The sequence below is a fragment of the Labrus bergylta genome, chromosome 15, assembly GCF_963930695.1.
Source record: "Labrus bergylta chromosome 15, fLabBer1.1, whole genome shotgun sequence".
NCBI lineage: Eukaryota > Metazoa > Chordata > Actinopteri > Labriformes > Labridae > Labrus > Labrus bergylta.
Window position 1 is genome coordinate 9,826,422 of NC_089209.1, and position 27,344 is coordinate 9,853,765.

At 40.9% G+C, this 27,344-nt stretch overlaps 1 protein-coding gene across 1 annotated transcript in view; it reads right to left on the reverse strand.

The window, feature by feature from the left end:
• Positions 1-27,344, reverse strand: part of ezrb (ezrin b) — a 30,106-nt gene that overhangs the window by 1,686 nt on the left and 1,076 nt on the right. Inside the window, exons 2-12 of the mRNA XM_020628504.3 lie at positions 22,232-22,315; positions 15,687-15,782; positions 13,329-13,603; positions 12,127-12,210; positions 11,886-12,032; positions 8,182-8,278; positions 7,493-7,656; positions 5,156-5,286; positions 3,703-3,863; positions 1,560-1,652; positions 1,092-1,334 (exon numbers count right to left, since the gene is read on the reverse strand). Coding sequence (XP_020484160.2) covers positions 1,092-1,334; positions 1,560-1,652; positions 3,703-3,863; positions 5,156-5,286; positions 7,493-7,656; positions 8,182-8,278; positions 11,886-12,032; positions 12,127-12,210; positions 13,329-13,603; positions 15,687-15,782; positions 22,232-22,315 — 1,575 coding nt within the window. The remainder of the gene's footprint in view (positions 1-1,091; positions 1,335-1,559; positions 1,653-3,702; positions 3,864-5,155; positions 5,287-7,492; positions 7,657-8,181; positions 8,279-11,885; positions 12,033-12,126; positions 12,211-13,328; positions 13,604-15,686; positions 15,783-22,231; positions 22,316-27,344) is intronic.

Genomic DNA, 27,344 nt, shown 5'->3' on the forward strand with positions numbered 1-27,344 from the left:
TCACTGTGACATCCCTCCAATGAGTCCGTCATTAATTCACCACTTATAAAAGCTTTTCAGTAGTTCAAGTTAGTGTGAGCAATTTGTTTTGAACACTCACAGGCGCTGTAATTAGGTCATCTATTCAACCTGAAGCCTTGCATTGTCAGCAGAACGTAGAGAACATCTGATGAAAATACCCAGCTTGGATAAGGGTGAGACTGCCCTGGAGCGATTTAAGTGGGTGTGCAGCAGTTGCCCAGAGAGAAATAAGGGTGCGTCTTACCAAACCTGTTGAGTTTGGTTAAAAAACACACTGATGTGCTTTTGCCTATTTCATTCAGTGAGTGTGTGCGAATGTGAAAAGAGATTTTATGTCCACAGATATTTTTTATGTGATCCAGGATCTATGAACCGAGAAACTGTTAAATACAAATCAAGAAAGTGATCACCTGAAGTGTTTGAGTGATGTTATTGAATGATTATGTAATATCAAAAATATCAGAAATTGGAAATGATCAAGCTTTGATCCAAACAAATCAGGTTGTGCCAATAGCAACTGTTTTTCTAAGAGGTGGTCACGATGGCTGCCACTTGTGAAAACTGTCAATCTGCTGTTGCACTGGTAGTACAAAACAAAGAGGACAATAGCTGACATTAAATACAAAAAGGTACGTGTTGGCTGCTAAATCATGTCAGTTCAACAGTTTGTGTGTTAAGTTGAAGTAGAGGCCTTATAAATTCAATGTTACCTAGCTAGCTACCAGGTCTATTTTTGGAGCTTTGACTGGTTGAAGCATCCAGAGACATTTCTGTCTGCATTGAAATTTAAGAATAACCCAAAAATAGCTCCAAACTAACTTCATTTGTCATGATGTCAGGCTTTTGAATAACTCAGTGATATACCAGAAGGTGATGAGTTATAACTTATATTGTGACACAAAGATTATTTCCCTCTTGTTCCCCCTTATCAATATGCAACATGTGACCCATTGATGAACATGAAAAGAAGGTTATGTTAAAGTATAAACATAATCTTCATACATTTTTCATATCACTTTAAATAAATGGACTATATGCACGTTTTCTGCTTCGGTTGGCCCTGTCCTCACCTTCAGCTGGTTCTGCACGCGCTGGTTCTTCTCGGCCTCAGTGAGGCGATCCTCCTCGTTGCGGTGGTCGTTGATGCCCTCGGTCTGCAGGTCGGCGCTGTGCGTGCTGTTGTTCTCCTCGCTGTCGCTGTTGTCGTCTATGTTGTCGTACATCGGTGGGGGAGGTGGTGGGGGTGGGGGCGCTGTCATCACCATGTGCAGCTCATCCTTGGTCTTCAGCAGATCGTCCTGGGCCTCCTTAGCCTGGAGAGAACGGCAGAATCACAGTGTGAGGGAAAAGTAGTCACAAGCATCTTGCTTACGAGACAGATTCTGGATCATTTGTTAAAGAGAAAGAGTCAAAACTAATTCCAGTCCTTGTACACGTAATGTATTATAGTCTAATATAAACTAGCGTCTCTGATGACAGAAGTATTTAAAAAGCCTCGGTAAGATGTTCTTCTGTGCACAGCATGTGAAAGCTCTCACCCTGAGCTGCCAGGTATCAGCCTCTGCCTCCTTGAGTCTCTTGGCCTCCTCCAGTTGAGTGATCTTAGAAGTGTACTCTGAAAGCTCGGCAGCCTGATAAAAAACAAACAGAGGAAACATTCATTAAGAACAAATATGATTATATGCAAACACTGGTCGCTGGAAAAAGACATTATTACATCATGAAGACACCGCTTGATCAAGGTCTGAAACCTGAATGAAGCAAACAGAAGGAGGAACAAAGACAACAAAGGAAACAATCACGGAGGTAATAAAAAGATACGAGCTAGGTAGAGGAGGTTATCTTGCCAGGACAAGAAATAATCAAATTGCACAAAGAGAGAGTCATGTTTCTCATCCTGGCAGAATGACTCTTGACACCTGTACGTAAAGGTTTATTTAACATCTGCTGTGGATTTGCTGTCTTAAAATGCTTTCCTCAGGAGGGGAGTGACATCTGGAGGATGGCATGTAAGATTTGATCGATTAATAAATCAGCAGAACAGAACGGTTTCTTCTTCATGAGTCAAGGTGGATGCAGTTTTTAGCACCTTGGTCATAAATCCTCCATTAATGAATCTTAGTTTATTCTTTTAATCAAGCTTGCGTTCATCCATTTCAAACATTTCAACTGACATTTCAGGAAACAGGGTCAAAGACTGTCATTACTGAAACAGATAAATGACAAAACGTAGGTTGCCGTTGCCTGGGGGTTGCATAGTAAACTGTGAAGAGTACCAAGTCAAATATTAAAATCTGAAATGTAATACTTAACAGTTATCATAAGGGCTGGATTTCAGCTGGTTGATCAGACATTTCCAGAAGGTTACTGACCGACTGTTTAGTCACAATCACTTTTTATTTTTTTCTCCGGTGACTTTTATCCCATTGAGCTCAACGCTTCTGGCTCAGATCTTTAGATGGACACTGATTGGTTGGTGTGAAGAGTATTAAACAGTATTTATCACCATGTCTTTTTGTTATAGTAGAACTCCGCAGATATTTCTGCTGCTGTTGAAAACCTTGTGAATGATACAGAAACTACAAGCAGCAACTCCTCTTGGTTTGTAGTTTCTTTCTTTCTTTAGTGTTCAGTGATTTCAATTTTATTTTCTTTAAGTTTAAAAGTCTTTCAATTGTGTGGCTGCAGAGTTTACTAATGTCACTTTGCTTATAAATCACTTACTGAATTAATTACTCGAGAAGAAATTACAAAAACAAATTCCTTAATATTACTGGTATTTCAAACAGACGGTGATTTGATCTGAACAGCTACATGTAGGAGGGAGAGTGAGGACATCTCTTGGCTGGTGTAAAATCCAGTAGAGGATTGAAATGTGTTATTTCCAAATGATTTTCTGCTTGATAATTCAATTATCTGACGAGTTCTGACGAGTATATAAACCTCGAGTAGAACAGAAAGAGTAAGAGCCTCCCGATGAATGCAGACTCTCTGAGTGTTGTGGTACTTCCCTTGTCACCATCACAACAAATATGGACAGCTCATCTTTCACCACACTGAACTACCTCACCACTGCTGAACTAGGCTCAGTGTTTAATGCTGCACCTGCTGTAAGCAGACTCCTACAGTGGAGCGCTGGGCCCTGAAATTGTTATGCGAGAGGTGTTCAGCTGGAAAAGTGGTCACACAGGGACACAGTAAAGGTTCATCAATAAGTGAACATGTTGCTAAGAGGAGTCCTGCACGTCTGTTCAGTCACAATCAGTGGATGTGACTTAATCCACTGCACAGGCGTCTTAATAGGGTTTAAGGATGCAGGGTGTCGCAGCAGGTGTTTGTGGTAAACACAGCTTTACTGTCCTTGCTGTCAAAGTGACAGAGGACGCAGCTCACAGTTCTGTGGGTGGTCCACAGACCGGTGACTCTAGGTGAAAGGGGTTAGTTAGTCTGAAGCAGTGGGGTGTGGTCCAGCTGGACCCTTCAGAGAGGTTTTGTCTGGATTGAGAGTATTCAGACACTGCTTTATGAAATGCCCTGCAGAGCCTGCCAGCTACAGAGCTGAGCAAATCTGGTGAATGGTTTCTGTCTTTAGTGTTTTATAAGTTCAAGTATATACAATAAGTTACTTCATTGAAAACTTTGCTTTAAGCGCCTGAATAATAGCACATTGTGAATACTGACCAGCTGTTCCTGACTCTTCTTCTGGTCCTCAGCATGGCGGGCGAGCTCCTCTTTAGCCAGCAGGGCAGCCTGACGCTCTCCCTCCAGGCGAGCGGCCTCTTCCTCGGCTTTCATGCGCTCCTGCTCCAGCAACCGGGCCCTCTGTCGCTGCTCAGTCAGGTCTGATATTAAAGAGGAGAGGGAGAGAAGAGAAGATGTAAGAAAACCGATAGAATACTATGCACAGCTGTTGGCATAGTATAAAGGAAAGAGACTTGAAGTGCAATATCCAGATTGATGGATCGGAGACTCGGGTAAGACTCTGACAGAAACTTCATCAAAAAAAAAAAAAAAACATACGCACAGTTTAAATGTTTGTAAGTTGCATAGTATAACAGTGATTCACAACCTTCTTTCCTCCCCCCCACTTATCTGTATCCCACCAAATAGGCCTTTGGACATATTTTTTACCAAAACACCTTTGAATTAACTCTCTAGTAAGTGTGTATCATGTTCTATGTGAGCATGTGCACTTCTTATATTCTTTAACAACATCAGAGCAGACGCATGTTGCCCTGGCTTCTGAACAGTTCATATTTCTTTATAATGGACACGCTATAAGTGTATAACATCTTTCAACAGGTGTGTTGTTTGGTTTTTTCCACTGACGTGACACAAAAGAAACAGCAGGAAATGGAAAAATGTGTCCAGAGGAGGAGAACATTGTTGATACATTTTTTAAATTGCCTTTCAAAGAGTAGTTTGTTTGACCCCCCCTTTTTTTTTTCCTAGCCTCTCTTAAAACTAGGAACCAGTAATTCAAACAAGATAAACTTTTGAAAACATTTCCTAACCTGTCAAAGTCTTTTACTGTGAGCACATTGCTAACCCTCTACAGCGCGTTGCTGTTTATTATTGGCTAACAACAGCCTTTAAACCAATGCTCTGATGTAATCCAGAGATTTAAAGTTAATTAGTTGAACAAGGAAAAGTCCAATGTTATGATTTTACTAAAGAATATGTTTATAAGTATTTATTAAGGAGGACTCACAATCATGATCCTAAAAGCCAATTAGCTAATGAGCATATTAGCTTCCTGTATGTAAATCTGTGTGTCTTAAGATCAAACGTGTTAAAAAAAAAAAACGTGTTTTCAAGTGCCTGTAGGTGAGATGGCGTGAGCAGAAACAGGTCAAACTAGATTTAAAGGATTGTGTTTGTTTGGACACTGAATCACAGAAAATCTAAACAAAAGAAAAAAAACACAAGATTCATCACATTATGTATCGTACAGTTTCATGCTGTTAATACTCATTACTAGACTCCGAAGTGTTTCAGCTAACACTCAAACCTTCAGAGCGTTTACACAACATGACACATGCACACAACCTGTTTGCTTCTCTTTCAACTACCTGCCAATATTAACTCACACACACCCAAACACACATGAAAGCCCCCTCGGTCCCCCCCTCACCTCTTTCTGCCTTCTTGGTCTTCTCCTCAAACTGTATGAGCCTCATCATCAGATCCTGCTTCTCCTGCTCCATCTGCTCCTTCTCTTTCTCGATGGCCTCCCTCTTCTTCTTCTCGTTATCCAGATGGGCCCTGCAGATAAGACAGTGCTGCCGTGAGCCGACAAAGATGGCTGACACTGTTTGGTGCATGCTGGAGTTACAGCTCACAAACAGAGACAGTCGGTGAGCCCACGCACACATTCGTACACGAGACACAGAGATGCACAAGCTGCTCTGATGATCTCTAATGTTTGAATGAATTAGTAGTTGCTCAATCTATACTATGACACAAACAATTGAGAATACCCATGACTTGTTCCTGAAGCAGTTATGTAATGATTTGAAGGTTTGTTTTGGTGCGTTTATGCCTTTAATGAGATATAAGACAGAGTCAGAAATCAGGGGGAGAGAGAGTGGAGAAGGACACAGGTTGGATTTGAAACCCAGGCCGCCCACTTTAAGGACGATAACCTCCGTACATGTGGCACTCGCACTTACCACTAGGCTACCAGCGTCCCCTGATTTATCGTTTTATTTATGATCCACAATTAGGCATCTCCCTAAACAATCTATTTTAGGTGTTGATATTGCAGACCATTTTCATTATTAAAGCTCCAGTGAGGGTTTTTTTTTTTTTGTTACTCCAATGAAACAGACGGAAATGAATACTGGTGCATCTTAATGACCTTCAGGAAGCAAAGGAGACCATCAGGAAGAAGACTGACTCCTTCTAGAAATGACTTGTATAAGAAGGTCATCCTGTCATCCTGTTACAGGGTGGGTGTCAGATGAAAACATTATCAGAAAGCTGCAGAAACAGCCTTTTAAAAAAACGATATCTATGCCAAAGAGTCATTGTGAGTTGAATGTTGCACATTCAGAATTAAGATGGATTAATATGTATTTATCAGAAATCATTTCTCACACTAATTCTTGACAAAATCAAAATGGTCACAACTTGAAAGTTCCTCACAGAGTCTTTTATTGTGTTTCTGATTAACCGTTTAGTCCAATCACACAGTTTGAACCCGACCTCCTGTCTAGAAAATTATTTATTTCGGATGCATCAATCGATCATTATTTGTGCTACTATAATGATTACTTTATGACTTATTTGATATCTCCGTCAGGTGTTAATAGTGTCTAAACTAACACTTTTGAGGGCTTCATCAAAACCTTGTAGCGTGTGTTTGGACTCAAGCCCAGCCTCTCTCACAGACACTGACCACTTTGAGCTTCTGTGTGTTAGAACCCTCACTCTCTGTCCACTGAAGCCTGGTGATCTAATGGCTCTCCCTCTGGTATTCACTGTGTTGTCTGCCTGCCGTTACATCACCGTGTTTGAACAGCTGTCCGGAGCAGACAGAGGAGCCGGCAGCTGGAACTGAGATCAGGGTCAACATCCATTCACTTTCAGTTCAGCCAATACAGGAAGCACGTTTCCCACACTTAAAAAAAAAGGAATTCTGTGATACTGTCAAGTGAATGGATGTTCCACTTCCACATGTGAATTGTGTTTTTGTAAAGATGGTTCAGACAGCAGAGAACAAGGCCAAACTATTCATGAGTGCTCTGTTGGTTGTAGCACCGTCTCCTGATGTGATTACATCACAAACCAATCCAGCATAGTCTATCTCCATGGAAACAAACAAATTTTTACTAAAGTCTGTTCAGCTCTACAGAATAGTGACTGAGATGTAGTTTAAGAATAAGCCAGCTCTATCAGAAAACTCCAGTAAAGCTGCAATGAATATTTCTACTAGAAGCAGCAGACATTTCTTCCTTTTTTTGTCCGTTTCATATGACAGCTTGAAGAACTCTGTGCTGTTGTATTGACAAAAAATTTGCCTCTTTGGATCTGGGACATTTTACAAGCAGTTTCTACTGATTTATGATTTTCATAGACTAAATGATTCATCATTTTATTCATGAAAAATGTTCACAAATAGATACAGATCATAAAAGTGACATAAGATAGCAAACAGTAGTGGTTAATTAATTGGTTTATTTTGTCCTGTTTGTATGTTCCTTTAAATTACCCGCCCCAGGAATTGCCCCCCCCACCTCCCCTTGGACTAATTTAGTTTTTAGAGCTCAAGTGGATTGAATAATCATTATTTAGTTGAAGCCCTAAACTCCTCTAAGTTCTAATACTACACATCTCAGAACAGGTGATTTGGCGTTGCTTATATTTTCAAAATGTTTTAACATGAAGTCATGACATCACGCCCCTTTGAAGCATTCTGATGCTGTTTTCAACTCAAACGTAACCGCTCGTCGCTGGTACATTTGCATACCTCTCCAACTGTTTCTGTTGCTTATCCTCTCGGGCCTGTGCCTTCATCTGCTGCACCTCAATCGTGTCTGGCTTGCGACGGCGCATGTAGAGCTCGTGGTTGCCCATGCACAGCTGCAGGACGCGCTTGTTTATGCGCAGTCTTGGTGCATAAAACACAAAGTCCTGAAATGTGGAGAAGAAACAGACACAGTGGATAAGGAGAGGACAATCAAACAAATACAGGGCTGAATGAAGCGGCCTGTCCCTTTGTGCTTTTTCTGATAAAAGGACAAAGACGTCAGTGCTGGCCCAGAGCAGGTGCAGGGAACTTTTTAATACAGATTACTGCAACAAACAGCACTATAGAGAGTGCAGCCTGGCCTACACAGATAAGATATACAACTCTCAGTCTGCTGAGTGATTTCACCACTAATAGCATCCCCTAGAAAGATACCCCGGCTGCTCTGTGTGCTGCATCCCGCTGAGGATCTGTCTAATGGTTTTTTCTCTTCACGGCAGAGAAACATGATGCCGCAGGTAAAATGGAAGCAGAGAGCTTAAGTACAGACGCACACTGAAGCTTAATTTGCCTTCAGTGCTTCACTTTATGTGAGGAAGAACACAACTAGCAGACCTCTAAGAGGAGAGGGAGACGTTTTAGATTCAGAAAAATCAATGTGTGAAATAAAATAATAACTCATTACTCACCGGAGACTTTTTGTCGATGGGCTTGATGATGAACTTCTTATCGTTGAAGGAAATGTTTCTGATCTCACTCCAGGGGAAGCCAATCTTTGGGGTCAATCTGTGGAGGTGACGACGCAGACAATAACATTAAAGTGTCGTACTGAACTTCAGCTTACTGAACATATCAGCTTTATAACCCAATTTTGTCACACTTTTGACGCAAAAGACACAGAATTTTTTTTAAAACAATAGCTACATAGTCTACAGAGTACACAACAGCATTGTTTAAACATTCATCGCTGGAGTGTGGCCTGTTTTCTAATGAACGCTTCACAGTAACGAGCCTACTTAGTATCTGAGTGGCTTTTTTTAAGTGGCCAGATGTTGAGAATCTTTAAAAAAGGAAATTTTCATGTATTCTGATTCTTAACTTAAAGGTTTTCTTTCTTATTTGTGAATAAATGATGGTTTAGGTCTGTAAAGCAGATTGAGTATGTAAACTGTAGATATCACTTTGACAGTTATACATGGCACTTTGGGTATCGATAGTTCGTCACTTAATCAGACGCTAAAATAAAGTCACACAAGTCGTTTATTTCATGAAGTTCACCACAACACAGTGTAATGTTAAAACAACCTCGTACAGAGCGACTGTTATAACAGGGATAAAAGCTGGGTGTGGCTCCACGTTCCATTGTGCCAGACACACTGAACGGATGCCAATCTCATTCAGCACAATACAAAGTAGCACAGTAAACACTGACGGGCCCGACAGTGTTGTAATCTAGAAACTGTGCTGCTGTGAAACTGTACCGCCTGAACTGGAATTTCATTCCATCACTGACCCTGACACATGCTTGAGGAATTGAGAAAACAATGTGGAAGTTATCTCAGCGATTAAATATATTTTTTTTAAATCAGAGCCCGGAGGTTTGTGGAGCCGTGCGCTGTCAATGAATCCATGTTTGTAGGAAATACCTGCGCTGTGATGCTGTTCATACATTGTTGCTGACAGCTGCAGTGATTTAGAAAAGTGACCGTTGTTGCTGAAAACATTTTCGGAGTTTGTTGTGATGTGTGGCGTTCTGAAGCAAACGTTACTCATGTATGAAAGACGAGTTTCTACATGTTTCATGAAAGACCCATGAAACATGTCGGGAATATTAGAACTGAACAGCAATGACTGGTAAGACCTGTGAGTCTGAAACAACCAGACTACTGACTTTAAAAACTCATATCTAGTGACAAAAACACAAGAACATATTTATTTATAATATTTTTTTAAGTGGAACTTACAATATATCATAATGTCTAAACATGTAAACCTCTGTAGATATTCAAAATCCCTATCATGTCCAACTAACAGTAAAGTAGTATCCAGTTCATTATTGCATTTTAACAAATATAAAGAAGTTAAATATGATGAGAGTTTGTATTTTTAAGAATAAATAACAACTTATCAATAATCAAAACAGTTATTTTCGTTTCAGCAGCTAGATGCCAAAGAGAGAGAACTGAAACAGTTTGATTCTCATCGCTGATTGACATGTAGATATTTTCTCAGTTAGTTGAGTAATATCTGGGTCTGTAAAGTCTCAGATAATATGAAAAAAGTACTTCTAAAAAATCTAGGTTGATGTCCTAAAATGTTTTATTTCAACAAGCCAAAGATTATCTTTTTAGTGTAAAAGTGGGGGAAAAGAAACTAGAAAATATTCACCTTTAAGAGGGAACCTGAGAACATTTTAGTTATTACTTCCTTAAATATTACTTGAACCACACGATCAGTTATGGAAATAGTAGTTGATCATTTGAGAGGGAAAAACCTTCATCCACACTCATTGCCGCTCGAGCAAACTTTCTCTGAAATTGAGTTGCTGAAATCTTGCATTTCCTAAATTTAACCTCGAATGAGTGAATGTGATCTCTGACTGGCTTCTCTGTTTGTATGTGTGACCAGGACGGTTGCTAGGATGAAGCTTTAGCTCAACAAAACCTCTGAAATCAGCTAAATGAGCGGAGCTGTGGGTTCAACAGAGCAGCTGAGCACAAGGAGTTAAACCAGCACCAGACAGAGCCTCGGCAAAGCCTTTGGCTGCACTGCTGCATTGTGGGCCGGCTGCCCTTGTTGGAGAGACGGTGCTGTAGGTTAGCCTCACATTCTTAAGTGCCGCACAGCTTGAAAAACCAGTCGGCGTAGCCATGGTTACAGCAGAGGGCACCGTGGAGGAGAGGCATTTCTTTGCTGATCCCAGGGAGCACATAACGAGAGAGACTCACACGACGACACTGTTTGTTATTTTACAGTGTGTTTCTCTCTTGTTGGGAAGTTTTGTGTCACAGTTAACATTAAATAAGGCCAAATGAGAGACTGGGGTAACTTTATACCATAATAGTATTCAACGTAATTAAATCATTTAGACTTCTTGAGCTGCTAAAAGACAAAGGATTAGACGGTGAATGTCCAATTAAAGGCCTGACTTGCTGAACTGTGTCATTACCCTGTCATCAACTTGCTGTGTTCATTTCTTCCACTGAGGCAGACAAAGTCGACCACACTGCTTTCAACAGACACTGGCATGAGAGTTGTGGGGTGCAGCCAGCTTAACATAAGAAGACCTCCAATCTGGCAGCGAACCGCGACGAAACTCAGAGAGCCAGAGCAGCAGAGTGAGAGCGAGAGAGCTGCAGAGATTTCCAGCTCCGGGTCAGTGACTGAGAGGAGAGTCACCTGGGATAGAGTGCTCTTTTAACACAGTCGGTGCACTTCACTCCAGACAAGGCCAGCAGTCAGCCACGGGAGGCCTCAGAGCTCATCAGCTCATTTAAACAAATGGAGGGTGATTACCTCCCAAACTGTCTCGCCCTATAAACAAAGTGGCAATCACAGCCAACACCAGGCTGGATCCAGGCAACACCCTTTCTACACTGAAAAGTCGGTTTGCCTTAAAGCTTTAAAAAAACATAGAAAAGCAAATACAAGAGTTATCCATGCTTTTTTTTTTTTTTTATGTCACAGTGTTTGAGGATGAACAGCAGGTGTATCCCGAGGTTACAGGTGTGTGGGTGCAGCCTGCTTTGAGTCAGGAGGAAATAATCTGTGCTCCATGAACCAAAATGGTCAAATAAACTCATCGCCTTATTGGCCAACCTGTTCTGTAAAAATTGCACACAAACACGGCCTCTCACCTGAAGCCTTTTCTGAGCTTCAGGAGTCTAGTTTTATCATTCAGCAGTATGAAGAGGAGTAATTGTACCTCGATAAGCACAGCTGTTAACAAAAGATGTCCTACTTATCAACAAAAGACCATGATACACTCGCTATAAACAGGCACAGTTATAAGCAGAACGCACACAACTTCTATGTCACATATTCACACATTACGTTAGCGTCTATTAAAACCTTAAAATCTCAGGATAATAAATGAGTATAGCTTAAGAGATTTGCCATGATGAACTTAAAAAAAAACTGTTTTTTAAAAATAAAAAACAAGTGATTAAAGCAAACTGCTGAGTCTAAATCTTCAAGTCTGTCTTTTGAAATGCTCCTCTCAAAACCTGCACACATTTGGTCTTCATTGTTATTCCTGTCATACTCTCTGCAGAGGAACAGGAAGAGTGGTGAAGTGCAGACATGGAGCTGGCCCAGCCAGTTTAGCTCTCTGTCACAGGGTTTCAGCTGCTGTCTCAGGCAGACACTTAAAAAGAGAAAATGCTGTGCTTACCTGTCATCTTTCTCATAAATGTTGAGTCCCAGTGCGTCCACTCCCAGCCTCAGCTCTGTTCCTTTCTTATTCTTTATGTCAAAGTAGTTGACTCCGTACATTTCCAGGTCCTGTGCGATCTTCAGGTACTCCAGCATAGCGTCCTCCCTGCAAGAACGGACGGACCGACGACCACATGATGTTATTATTCTCTTCATGAATCTCTCAAGTGCATGCACTTTATTCAATAAAACACACTCACTTCAACATCCCATTGTGCTCCTCATGCCACACCTGAATCCTCTCCTCCCACTGCTCTCGGGATAACTTGTGCTGCTCCAGCACTCTGCAAGAGAGCGGAAAGAAGAAGAGATCAGCTTAATGAGTACAGAGTCCACCAACATTCAACCAAAAATCGGATATTTTTTGCTTTTGTTTGAAAAACGTCAAGCATTGCATCTTGCAGAGACTTGAGACCTCTTGAAAACAAGATGTATATCTAGTTTTCATAACAAGCATATCTAAGGGGTTAATCCTGATAAAGACGTTGGAAACTTGATCTAATGTGGCACCTTCTTTTCAAACCCTTTTATTTACTTTAAGTCTATTTTAGTTCTATTCTACTTTCTGAAATGACAACCCATTCAAATACATAGAAAAATGGCATTACTTCTAACCAGGCAGAGTTGATAATTAAAATAAATCTTAAAAGTAGCTCGACCCCAACAGCATGTTGTAGAAAGGACTTTCCTCTCCGTTCATTTATTCTCTGTAAACCATATTACACATGGGAGAACAATGACTTCCAGACTGTCATTGCAACAGTACACCTACATTAATAAAAAAATAAACAATAACATCTTGTCCTTGGCATTATATCTGAGCTGTTGGTTTTCACACCTCCACATCATTGCATGTTCCTGCCTAGCACATCGGTTTACACTTTGTCACCAGTCCCTGTCAAACCCATCCAAATGAGTCCTTGTTCCGTAGTGAGAGGAAGGTGCTCCTCGTGCTCTTAACCATGAAAATACTAAAAGAAAAAGCACTCTTGACTCTGCCGTGTGCCATGATTCATGATGCACTGTGATTTTTCTCTTGAATGGACAGGTGAGAGAAAGGAGCTAATCTGATATGTTTTTGTTTCATTTTAAACTTCATCACAAGTATGTATCTACAAATGAATGATTATAAAGAGAGTTAGAAACTTAATACTCCAGTAAAGGGTGAACATTTGGATTGTTACTTCGACTATTCTCTCTCTCTCTCTCTCTCCCTCTCTCTCTCCCTCTCTCCCTCTCTCCCTCTCCCCCTCTCCCCCTCTCTCTCTCTCTCCCTCTCTCCCTCTCCCCCTCCCCCTCTCCCCCTCTCTCTCTCTCTCTCTCTCTCCCTCTCTCTCCCTCTCTCCCTCTCTAATTCCTCAAAAGCTTGATTCTATCTTCTGAAGCCACCAGCACCTCTCACCTGTGTGGTAGCAGGCGTTCAGACAGCAGGTATCCCGGTCGGTGGACTTCTTTGTTGTAGTCTCCAAACTTGGCTTGAACGGAGTAGGACGCCAGCAGCACGGCCGTCTCTGGCGGACAGTAAACCTCGTCGCTCAGGATGCCTTCTTTCACCTGCAGGAAGAAAAGCTTCTGGGTGATGTCCTGGATCAGCTCCTCCGACACGTCCTCTGGGAAGAACTTAGAGCGGAACTTGAACTGCAGTGGGTTCTCCTTCTTCACATCCTGGGAGGACACCTGGTGAGGAATTGTCAAGAAAGTTAAAGAACATTCAGTATATAAAGGCTGAACGGCTGCGGGCATAAGAAGTATACAAGCCGCACAAATGTGACAGTGGCTGCAGCAATAATTCCATCCACAGCAATTTGTTGCAAGAGAGTGGAAAAGGGCATTATCACACTATTCCTACATTACAAACCAGCAGAAAATGTGTAATGTACTAAGTTGAATGTCCACACATGTATAGGGTACAAATCAAGACTTTGACTGACTTCATTTTGAGAACAAATCCATTCAGTTTGTGTTAAGTTTAACTGGAATAAAAAATGAAAATGCCGGCGCTTTGCTTACAAACCCATAAATTATTTGCATTATGTGCTACAGAGGAAACATACTCAGCAACATGAGATAATATTCCCTTTCAGTGTTAAGGAAATCGTCGTGTAGGTTTAATGGTGCATTGACCTTATCAAAAGGAAATCTACTTCACTCTCATTCAGTGGAAATAAACTTTAATAAACTTTGCCTCTTCCTCTAATTTCAAAACAGGAACTGAGCGGTCTTGATGGAGAGAATGGGGCCGGGAATATTCCAATCTAAGCGAGGCATTGTGCTGGTGAGCAGTGTCAGCACACTGTGTACAGTTTACTGCTGCTGACAGAGGCCACAACAACCCCTCTCTCTCTCTCTCTCTCTCTCTCTCTCTCTCGCCTTGTTTTTGATTGTAAAATGCAAATAAGCTAATTTCAAAGATAACCAAGAAACATTGGCATGATTTCCTACAAGTGTTTCAGCCAGAGAGCCATTCATCTGGACATTTCTGATAAATCTCGTTATGTACTGGTCTTCGGTTTATGAGGCATTAAGCCGGTAGAGAAAGGTGTTGTTAGCTCTTGTAATCATCCAACTCCGAACCATATAGGTAAAGAAAAGATATAAACACTAATGAAGCAGAACAGGACCAATCATTCTTATAGTGTACTCCTTGTTAAATCCTGGTAGCAACATTACCCACACTGCAACTCTACAGGTGTCAGTTGTGTCTGAAATGTAACCGTGTTGTGCTCGCTGTGGCTAATGTTGCCTTGAGCTGCTTGCATCAAAGAGAGATGAGGAGCTGGCTAAGAGGTCTGGTGAACTCACTTTTCTAAAAACACACCCCTACATTTTTACAACATTTGCATTCAACAATTCTGACTTGTGTGACATGACTGGAGGCAGTTTATTCCAGATTTAAAATGATGCCACAGATGGTTTTACCCATTTTATTTACCCATAACATCATTGGGGTGCTTCTTAAAAAAAGATCAATATCAAACTGGTTATGAATGCTAAAAGGGTGGTATTGAAACTGGGATACCAGAACAATCTAGATCATCTGGAACCCTGTTAATAAGCTTCACTTCTTTCCTCTGGTCTTTTGCATCACACATAAGACGAGTCACAAAGTGAGCAGCCGCAGGAATGGAGAGGTTAGCGAAGGTACAGTGACCGGCGTTCACTCAGGGACAACAAGGCAGCAGCTCTGGTTCACAAAAAGTTCACTCTCCTGTCAAATAATCTGCCTCCAGCTGTTTGCATGCAGCCCTGCGCAGATACCAAACAACGTCTATTGTGGGGGATACCACAATACAGCATGTGAATATATGCATGTTGTAATACTTTGGTCACTCATTGACTGAAAGGCAAACACTGGAGCTCTAAGTACCGGATGTATTCAAATAAATCATTCTTTCTCTATTGTTCATTAAGTTTGACTCCGCAGGAAAAGTTGGGACATACCAGAGTGAGCATGTAGGTATGTAGGTGATAGGCATCATGATATGTAATGTTTGTGGAATTCCACTCAATGGGAAGGAAAGTAACAACATCAATACCTTTGAAAACTAATGAAACACTTGTCTCTACTGACATATTGTGGAATAATAACTGTAGTATCACACTGTAAAAAACATTGTGTTGTCTAATCCTTTACAGTATTTAGAACTTAAATGGGTCATGTTTGAAAGATTAAGTATTGTTACACACTGGAAACTTTTATAATGACCTCACAATGGTAATAAAGACAGTATCATCAGACATATTTGAAAGATGAGCTTACCTTTTTGTCCAGTTTAAGCCAAGTGTGGTAACCTTTAGCGTCCATGTACTGGAGTCCAAAGTACCAGACCTCCCGTAAGCCGATGGTTTTAACCACCTGCACAGAGGAGAGAAGTGTTTAAACACCGTATCAATAGAAGAAACTTTTTTTGTATTCTTCTTTTTGGTTGTTAATACATTGGTGAATTGGTGAAAAATGACTTAAATACGTAATAACTTCCCAGAGGACAACGTTCAAGAGGTAAAAGGTATTTCTTACGTTATAGTGGGGCGGGAAAAAAAAAACGTTTTAAAAGATAGTCCAAGCAAAACAACCTTGGAACCAGCTTTTCAAAAGCTAAATATCAGTACACAGTCAACCATTCCTTCTTTGTCACGGAGTGGTGAAAAACGCCTTTAAAGGATTAACAGAAACGGGTGAGGTCTTAAGACTCTCACCTTAAGGTGTCAGGCGCCAGATTGAGCTGCAGAAACACCCTAATAGTATGACACTTTCACAGGTGTGAGTTTGGACTAAGCTGTGGTAATGATATTAACCACTTTCAACTGCTGCCAGGACAGAGTTCAGAGTTCATTCCTAAACCTCTTAAACACTACATGTTTGTTGTTTGAAGTAATGTGGGCAATGTATAAAAGATTCTCCCTCTCTTGGGGATGCTCTCTAGTGCTGATTTTGTCAGATTGTCCAACTTGAGATTGGCTGGAGGGTTGTAAACTTGTGTCCATGACTGATCTATCAGCCAATTATTTTATTGATTAATCAGTGAACATTATTTAAGCTCTAAAATATCAGAAAGTGGTGATCCCCAAATATCTTAAAATGTACTTTTATATCTGAGAGCAGATGCCCCATAACCAAAAGAGTGCAGTCCTCGAAGCATTTTCCGTACTGTCTCATTTTAATGTAGAATATTTCAAGAATATGTTAAATCAAGTGTTTTCTCTACTTGCACTCAACTCACATCTGTCTGTGTGTCGCAATACGCCAGAGCATGTGAAAGCATGATGCGGGCAGGTTTTGAAACAAAGCGGTCTTATTGTTTGAGCAGTGAGGGGGAGAGATACTGGATAACGAGGGCGTGCTGCATGAAGCATCCTGTCTCTGACATCAGGAACAGACTAAGAAGGCAGCAGCGAGTTCTTGCCAAAAAAACTTCTCGTTATTAACGTCTAAAAGGCGGATTAAGAGCCCAGCTTTAATTTCAACTGCACAGGAAACAAGTCTGCTGAGGAGCAATTTGAAGGCTTTTTTTTTCTTAGTATTTGAGGCAGAAAGTGAAAACCCAGTTATGGATCTGGAATAATCACTTGTGCTGCACAAGGAGCGACCATTTTTCCACTGGCTCCTGGCAGGGAAAAAAAGTCAACTTCCAGAGGCCCTTTATGGACTTCAGAGGGTAATTTTCCATCAGTGCTATGTAGGAATATATGTTTTGTGTGTGTTTTTGTATGTGTGTGCACTGTGAAGTGAGACCATCCCTCTTCCAAGCCCTATTTTAAATGCATCACTGCCAAATTCCCCACCCAGTCTCCAGGTGAGGTGCTGTTATTGTTACCCGGTTGCAAAACGCTTGCCCTTAATGATAACCTTCAGCCAAAGTTAGAATAAAAATCAGACTCCCACCATTGATTGGACGACAATAAATACAGGGCAGGCCAACCTGTGAGCGAAAGAATCGACTAGTTTTGAATCATTGACCTTTTCTGACGGATTGTATTTGGAGCCATAACAAGAATAAGACGTAAACGGGGCCTGAAATGAGAGAGCAGTTCATGCTGCATCCCACCTGAAATGAAAAAGTCAGAAAACAATCAGCCCTTTCATGATGGTTTTTTTTGCTTGGGGGTGTGCAGAGTGAGAGGCAGAGAAACAGATTGGGCAACCACACAGCTACCTCCATGAACAGCGATTTCACTTTATTTGAAAAAAAAAAAAGAAGATAAACCAGCCCTTTAAAAACGGCTGATAGAGTATAGTGAAAAATTGTAGGGTTCATTAAAGAGGGATTAAATCTCATTTTGGGAACACAGGTTTAGTTAACTAACATCACAGCAGGTTGGTTTGGCAGGCTGCCCTCACTTTAATCAGTTGCTACGTGGCTCCAATGTGTGTCATGAGGCACTGATGTTTCAGACATTTGTTCTGAGTAATATTATATCATAAATATAAATACATTCTCCTTTTTTGTACACAAGATGACATTTGATTCTGTCTAGGTTCAAAGCATTTTGAGTTGTTGTCTTGGTTGTTTAACAATTCAATCACAATTGGTAATGAAAGTCTCTGGTCTGATATAGACAAAAATCATGCTCATGAATGACGTCATCTATTTAAGCGCTATTCATGTCAAGTTGAGCAACAATTAAGTCAAGTTGTTTGATTTCATACAAAAAAAAAGTATTATTGTCAGCAAATGTAAACACTTGTTACACATAACACATAATACTTAACCAAAATTAGAAAAAATAATAAAAGAAAACAACTTTTACTGTTCTTCCATAGCATCATTTATCCATTATCCCTGATGTTATCGTTAATCCATCAGGCGTGAACTGGATCTGCACAATTAGCAGAAAATAAATCAATTGATTAACCACCCTCAAAGTTTCTACTAATATCGTCACTATCCCCTTATAAACTTTGAACTTCCAAGATAGTGCCAAGCAGTGAAGGCAATGTTTGGTAGGGGTTTGCACAAAAACAGAATTAAATACGGTATAGAGTCCAGTAAGTATGAACAGTGTTCAAACAAATCATGATGTCAGTCAATAGGTGTATAATGTCTCCTTTAAGCCAGAAGAATGGAAGACCTTCTAAGGTCTTGTGTTGAGGAAATTTTATTCATTGCTTTATGCTTCTTTCCAAGACCTAAACAAAAACACTGGGCCAAAGCTGCCTTTACAAGCTGTTATAAGCAGAGAGACGAGGTCTACTTCATTCTGGCAATGATTGAAAAGCTTATTGAAAAGGCCAAAGAAAGCTAAAGTTTCTATCAAATTCTTAACTACAGCGTCACCGCCCACTCCAGGCTGGTCTTAGGTTGGAGGAGCAGAAGCTGTCGGAACAGTTAGTATTACTTCAGGGTGCAAGGCGGCCTCGTGTTACAGCGACCTGACAAGAGAGTGAAAGTCTGTGTGCCTGCTTCATGAGAGCACGGGCCCTGTGGTGAGAGAGAGGAATGCCACTGGGCTGAAACAGCATTACGCACTGCATCCTCTGTGCTGGAGATCGAGGAGTCCTCAACCACTGAGGAGGAGGAGGGGGAGGAGGAGGAGGGGAAGGGAGGGGTTCCACCAGTCTGACCCTTCTGACAAAGATAAAGGTGTTTTGTGGTGGTGGTGAGCGGAGCAGTGGGTCTATTACTATGAGACCACACATTGTGACCACACTGTAACGATAACGATAACGATGTGTTACAAGGCTCCTAGTTAAGAGTTCATATAGTTTTGTGTCTGTAGAAAAAAAAGAGTTGTAGCAGCTTGGAAGCCACCTCTGAATGCGGCTTTTACATACGGGTTGGGTGTGTAAGTGGACTCGTTTCATATTTTGACACCTGTCAGCCGGATTATTTGGACTTGGATTCAATTCAAGACATTGCTGAGCTGTTAAAAGTGTGGCCACATTTGTCAGCTGTTTGAATTCAATGCTCCGTCTGCTTTTACTACACTATAGCTACAACAAAGAGCCTTTAAAGACCACATTTAATATAGTAGAGGTGATCTGGATTTGCGGTCTAAAAAATGTTTAACATACTGTAACTAACCAGTAGATTAGCTTAAGCCGCCACAGCCGTGATTTGTGTAACTGCGCCTCAAAGCAAAGTGCAACGCACGGCACTTTACCATCACATGGAAGTGAAACCTTGAGAGGGCGTGTAGGGGAGTGGCAGGGGATTTCTTTAAGAGCAGCGTGGCAGCTATGAAGGGCTATGTTCATCGCTGACCACACGGGACACACCGGCCCTGGAAATGAGCTCACTGTCTGTTAGTCAGCATTTCCACAGAACCTGTTGAACGCATTGTGAGTACTCGGGTCTTCGCAGCTGATTTCTGCCAAAGCACACATTCAAAATGGAATCAGTCGGCTGAGAGACTTCAGGGATGGGATAATTAAAGCTTAATGTCACCTAAATTAATGTGAAGACGCCCTGAGCAGCTGCTAAGACAAGCGATAATGCTTCATAGATCATCTGTAATTTTAAACTAGGATAATTTCCCGAAAATAGAGGAATGAACTGTCTCTGACACTATCACCAGGAGTGATTATCAGCAGTACTCAGCTTGCCGGAAGTCTTTCTAACACGTAAGTGAGGGAATTTACCAACACCCATAAATAGAAAGAAATGTCTAGGTGCTCAGCTATTTCTTCCTTTAACAGAACTGCACAATGAGAGATCCTTATTTGTCAAAAAACAAAAGTGCTGACTAGCTGACACCCCCCTTAGCATGCAGTGTTTGCAATATCAATCAAAAATATCAGTTTCTGACTTAAGCAGCTATTCTTGATTTCAAGAGAAATTAGGTTCAACTTGGGAGTTTTTTTTTTTTTTTTTGCTGTAGACTAAAACATTCCCTGACATGAAGTGTGAATCCCCTGACATGCACCCACAACACCCACAGGCGGCTACACTTGCTATTGAAAAACGAGTTATGCAGGAAGTGGCTAAAATAGTGCCTTTCCTCCCCCAGTGCTGTCATACAGCCTCAGAGGAGCGCACGCTAATGACATGACGGCTACATTTGGAGTTCAGGCACTGAGCTTCCCAATGGTGACCTACAACAAGAGCTAATTTAAATGACTACCTCATCACATCATGCTTGTACTTGCTTGTTACATAACTGCATCCGTTGTGTGGTGGTAGATGCATGATTAAAGAGCTGAGGACAGCCAATTGAAGGTTAATTGTTAATTAATTGTTAGTTAATTGTTAGTTAATTGTTAATTAATTGTTAGTTAATTGTTAGTTAATTGTTAGCATTCATTCATGACAATAAAACATGTTATAATCTACTTTTTACCATATAGACAACATTTTTTTATTCATAACAAGATAGAGTGATAGAATAAGAACATGTGTGTCAGGTTACCTCAAATGTTGCCAGACAACACAGTGACAAGAGAATCACTTGTGATAATCATGTCAAGGATTATATATACCCACACACTCAATACGAGGGAGCTTAACTACAAAAGGAATCTTCAGGTTTCCATTATTGTGGCCTCGCCTTTAATCTTAGTACAGACACTGTGTGACTTTCAAACTGGCTTCAGTCTGAACTTTTAACATCAATAATGCCATTATTCATCATATTGGAAATAACTGCCTCAGGCCATCTTTGTTAGCTTCCATTTTACTGCTTATTACAGGAAATGAGTTAAAGTCATTTATTAAGCTCCCTGGACCTCGACAAGAAGACACAGACTGATAAGGACTCTCCAAGCCAAAAGCTCCGTAATCTTGTCTGCAACAGATAACTTTTTAGACCTGGAAGTAATGAATAGAAAGAGCTTCGGCGGGATGATAATGAGGTCAGACACTTTCTCCAAACACAATTCTCTCTCAGTGAAGGCACTCCAGTTAGCCGACGATGATGATGATAGCCAAGACTGAAGCGGTTTGTAAGTTTAGAAAACAACTGAAATTCTTTGCACACCAAAAAGTCTGATTGTTTACGTGACAGTCTACCTGATGAAGACTTGACTTCTTAGATGTTATAAATACATGTGAGAATCTATTATTTCAGATGGGTTCTTTTTTTTTTTAGTGCAATAGTGGTTTAAAAATGGATGACATTAAAACAAACACATAAAGGAATAGTTAAAAAGAAAATAAAAATGTGGGCCTTAGTAAGAGTACAGTGGACACAGTCAGAAACAGGGAGGAGGAAGTTTGGGCTGAGAGGGGGCTGAGTGGTAGGAGTCCAAGTCAGGGCTGCTGCTTTAGCCTCTGTACATGGGAAACAAAATGTAACCACTGGGCTAAACAGGCGGGCTCTTATTTGCTCCCCCCCCCCCCCCCCAAGTGTTAAATCAGGAGACTGTAACCATTCATGTCAGTGCATACAATGTGATGCTTAGAGGTAGCAGTTGCTTAGCCCTACTTATGTTAGCATTGTTAACCCTAAAGACAGGAAAACAAGGGGAAACAAATAGCCCTAGTAGCACATCTTAAGCTCATTGCACAACATTACATATTTTGTTTGTTTATTTGGTACAAAAAAACAGTTTTAAAATGAAACTGTCAGGGATAAGAAGACAGATAAGAACTACCTGCAAAAACCCAACTCCTTTTGTTTTTTTCTTCATAAAGCAGACAAGAAGTGAAATTCTAATAATTTAAAATGCTGCTTGGCTGATAGCATCTTTGGACCAACACATGCTAGCAGTCCCCCCCTTATTTCCAGTATTCATGCTATGCTTAGCTAACAGGCCTCTGGATCATATTCAGATTTTACATCCAGGATCTATTTAAAGTTTTACTGATCACATATTGATAACAACATGGACGCCAGAGGTCAATACGACACTGCTGCTGTTCACTGTACCTGGTCAAACAGCTGCTTGCCGGTGGTGCTGGGCTGGATGGCAAACTCCAGCTCAGCGTCCATGGTGGTGACGCGAACATTGACCTGCAGAAAAACATGAGAGAACAGGAGGTCACAAGCTGACCCAGTAAAACAGAGAGGTTTCTCATAAGTGAGGCCAGACAGCAGAGCTCTGGTGCATGTGTGTGTGTGTGTGTGTGTGTGTGTGTGTGTGTGTTTGGTTAGGGGGTGTATTTGCAGAGTAAACACATGGGGCTATGTGTTTATCTCTGCTTTTCAGAGCTAGAGGGGCTGATTTGAGCAAAATCTGCAGCAAATAATAAGTGACAACATTAACTCTTGTAAGTCCTCTTAAAAATCCACCAGGGTAGAAAGAGAGCACTCCACCATGCTGGACACCTAGACTGAATAGAGGAGTGCTCAAATATGGCAGCTTTCACTCCCATCCACAGGAAAAAGGCATGCCTTTCAGTCCCTGCGGGTTAATGATTGATCAGACCTGCCTCAGTATACAAAAAGAGGTGGTCCGTCTGAGTGAAACCTGCTTCATGATCAGAGAATATAATGTCCACTTACAGGGATCCACCCCAGTGATTAATGTGGGATTTCAAAACCATTACAAATAGCATGACTGGTGAGCTGAGCAGAATAATGAGGACTGACGTCAACCGCGTCCTATAATACAGAGAAACAATATTCTGTATTGTACGTTTTGGTTATTAATAATCAGCAAATGGCATCTGAATTTCACACAAAGGCCATGCAATGTTAACAATGCACAAATATTTACAATAGCTGCTTTGAGGTAACGCACATACATAACTGACTGTCCTTTCATTGAGTATGATGTCAAATGTGTCTGGTATTTGTGGGGGTTAAGGAAAGACACACAGCCCCTTTAAGTATTGGCTGAACTTATTAAAGCTTAGTGAAAATGATACAAAGAGGTGAGTGGACACTGGGCGAAGAGAGAGAGAGAGCCCGCTGACAGAACCCTCCAGTGACACATCTTTCATCTCCGGCCTATTGTGAGCAGCACTGAGAGGCTCAGCGGTGAACAAACTCAATGACGCCCACTGGAAAGGGGAAGTCTGGGATGCAGGAGGGACTATCTAGTGACTCAGAGGTCTGACGGTCCCTCTGAAGCTCCCCATGCTGAGCAGCTATCTAACTAACTGACTGACAGGCTTAGATCCCAGACAGACAACAAATCCAATCACAGCGCCTCACCGCTGTGCTGACCAGGATATTGTAGGACCCACTAGTCTAGACAGAAGATATTCAAGGGTGACCTGTTTTTTTTTTTTTAAACCGTGTGTTTGCTTCTTACCAGTAGAGTTGACTCATGTGGGATTATAACACATAATCTGTGGCAAGGCAAACTCTCTTTTACTAACAACATCAAAGCCCTGGAGCACTCAAGAGTTTGCAGCTCCATCCCACAATGCCACATGTGCATACAATCTGAAACTCTTGCAGCAAAACAGGGTGATTTTATATAACAGCTTCAAGTCACAGCTAAAAAGCAGGAGAAGGAGGAGGAGGGGGAGCATTGCATTTACTTTACACAGCCAAACAAAGATCCCCTTTCAGCTGCACAGCCCCAGCAGCCCCTTGCTATCATCAGCTGCATTCTGGGGCAGCCGAATACCAAATAACTACCCAGAAAACTGCTGAGGAAGTGATCAGAAACTGCACTTATAACTTAGTGGTGCACCCCTATTCCCTTCTAGTAAGTTCTATTTGATCCTAGATGCTTCGCTGAACATTAAAGTTTGTATGTACCACAAAGTTAAAGTTGGGGCACCTTGAAAAACCCACCCTAAACAGAGAATGGAATATTCAAAGGCAGTCCTCAAACGGTAACTCACAATAAACTGAGGCCATTCAGAGCGGTAAAGAAAACATGACACATATGCTAAAAATATAACGGGCAAGGACCCAAAGTTCCACAATGAGCAACTTTAGTCAGAGGAAAGTACAGGCGCTCATATTAACCATATAAACCTCCGCTCCACGTGTCACTACAGTAATAAGTGACTCAATCATTTGAGAGCAGGAGCAGTAGTTCCACAATGTTGCTTTTCTTACTGAAGTTACACACACCGTTTCTGGGAAAGCTTTGAAACAACAATTAACTCATGCTATACGAGAAGGAGAATATGCTTTTTTTAAAGGATGACAATGAAACTCATTCTCGAAAGGGAATTTAAGAGATTACAGGTCAAATGTAGTGTCATTTCTGCACAGATTGTACAACCATTTAGCATCAATATGACTATGAAAAGGTATGATGATATGATTAAGAATAACACATCTTTTGAAACAGCAACCAAATCCAGTGCAGAGCTCAGTCTACCCGGCGGCTCTCTCTGCTTCATGGCCTGCAGACAGTGCTGAGAGAAGTCATCTATAGGAGTCACTCTGGAATGTCACATGATGAAACCATTTCTAAGTCATGCAAACAATTCTTTCTGTATCATATTTAGAAAATTGAACACTTCTTATCTCATATTTGAAAATATATATTCCAATACCAACGCATGTAATAGATCCATATTGGCCAAATTACAGCCTCTTACTGATCTAACAGTTGGGCCCTTATGTCACCTTTTTATGGAGCTAGTTTGTTTCCCCTCTGTCCAGTCTTAATGCAAAACTAAAGCTAACAGTGCCATTGTTCTGGCAGCATCAAAGTTCATACTTAAAGGAGGTATCAAATATACTATCCAAAAAAGCTAGATCATTGTATAAACTTTAAACATCAAGATCCCAAATAGAAAGATGTAAAAAAAAGAAAAAGAAAAGAATGGTGGCCTTTCATAATTGCACTTATATATACGAGACACCTGCCCTTACACAACCTTCAGAACATGAAAGAGATTTACAGCTAGAGCTGAGACTTACTATTATGTCAATTAATCAATCAAGCCATTCCACAGGAATGCCAAGTATTTCCAAACTCTTTAAGTGTAGCGACACACTGCCCTTCCCTGTCGCCTATAATCATAAACTTCATTCAGTCGTTTGAATGGCGTGGTTAAGGAGCTGCCCGGGGTCAAGTTAAAGAAATAAGGTCGCCATCACCTCTGTAGTTAAAAAGTAAATAGGTTGAACTACATTCTTCAGTTAGGACCTTTGAATATCTAACCTCTGCATAGTTTGCATTGGTTTTACAAGAGCCTTTTAGTGATAGATGTTACCATGGGGATTCCACTGAAATGGTTTGAGAGTAAAATAACCATAAACCGCTGCTTCTGTCTGAATGTGAGGCGGTAGCAGCAAGACAATGGAGAGAAGGTTTTAGGAAAGATCACATCATGTACAGTAGGTGTCTCTGTCAACACTAATGAATGAAAACTTGTAACCATTTTTAGATTAGTGAATCAGTGTTTGAGGGCGTTTCATGATAGAGTATTCAATTATTTAACGGAACAAACAGTAACAATAGGACTGGACATTAAGAGGAAACGCCCATCAATGTTGATTGTGGCCACTCCTCATATGGTTTGTGTCACTGGGCTGTGACCGCAAGAAAACAGGATTCTGGGAGAGCCAAGGAGGACTATCGTTTACTTCTGACAATGTGTCATTCAGATCGTGAAACATGAGTCACTGAAGTGCCAACACAGGAGCGTCCCTGCACCTCAAATCTGATCCAACTGTCTGCCACTGGGCGTCTTAACATTTCTCAGCAATACAAATGTGAGTTCCCTTTTTTCAAACATACCACATTGTAATGGCTGTTATTATGCCTTCTTCATGAGTTGAAATAATTCATGGAACTTTAATCCCATTTGATCTTTGCTTTTCGGGGCTACTGCTGAAGTTGGCCATTTACAAGTTCTTTAGTTGAACTATTTCAGCTCACATACAGCAGTACAGAAAGACTGGTTAAACATGGGGTGAGAATACTAGATTCAAATACAGGACAAAAAAATAAAACATGCACAGCATATGGCAGTTAGATCTATTGAAAGAATTGTCCTAGACATTATATTTATCCATTTACCAATTATCTCTTTTGTGTTGTACCTGTACAAATAGAATAACCTTTAACAATTTCTTGCAGATTAAGTTTTTCTTTAGAGGTTATGGGCCCACCACCTCCTTAAATTCAGTGTACAGACAATCTTCAAACTAATCTAATTACACACTTTTCAGAACTCAAAATATAATCCCTTATTTGTATATCACACCAGCACTGAAAGTGAGACTCAGCATTTCAAGGATTCATTTCAGAATGTGACATGCTGTAGTTGAGACGGCCTCAAAGGAGGGAAAAAAACATAACTGAAACAGACTTAGAGTCCGATTGACCACAAGTTCTACTTTTCTTGCTAAAATGCAAACAGTCTCAACAGTAACCAGGCTGACTTTATCGTACATACGGGCTGTTTTGTGGCAACTAGACCTCTGACATGACTCAGTGAGTTCCTGCTATCAGACAGTAATGATGTCATTTCCACAGCGACGCTCATGACAACCACGAGGCCACTCTAAACAAACCGACAACACATTTTATGACACTGACCGGTGCTTCCTTCACCGTCATCACTACACACAGCGGCTCTGTTCAAACGCAAACTGTCCATCACCATCTGAAGAGGCAACTCTGATGTCCGTTTTGCCTTTTTATTTTTACACATTTTACTTGTAAAACTTAAGCATCTGAATGTTTTAAGCACCCAAGGACTCTCCTTCTGCTCATTTAATTAAAAAAAAAAAAAACAGAAGATAGAGAAAAGCTGATTTAAAAAAAAGGGAATCATTTATCACTTATTTCCATGACGAACACATGTCATTATATTTTCCTTCTCAGGTTCAAACATACATAGATTGAAATGCTAAAAATGACCAAACAGGGTGGAAAGGGAGGGACATGTGCCATGTGCGAATGTACAGAATGTAATAGTTGGGGTGTGGCAATGGGGAGGCAAGAGTAATTGAGGTCTAAAACCTTTTCAAATATATATGAGACAGCTCCATGAAATTGTATTGGTTTTTGCCTTTTGTTTAATGTCTTTGATACAGTCATTTCTTCTTCCTGTACTCCTACTGTTTTATAAATGTACTCCTGGCTACGAGAACCAAATATCAAGTGGGAGGCAAC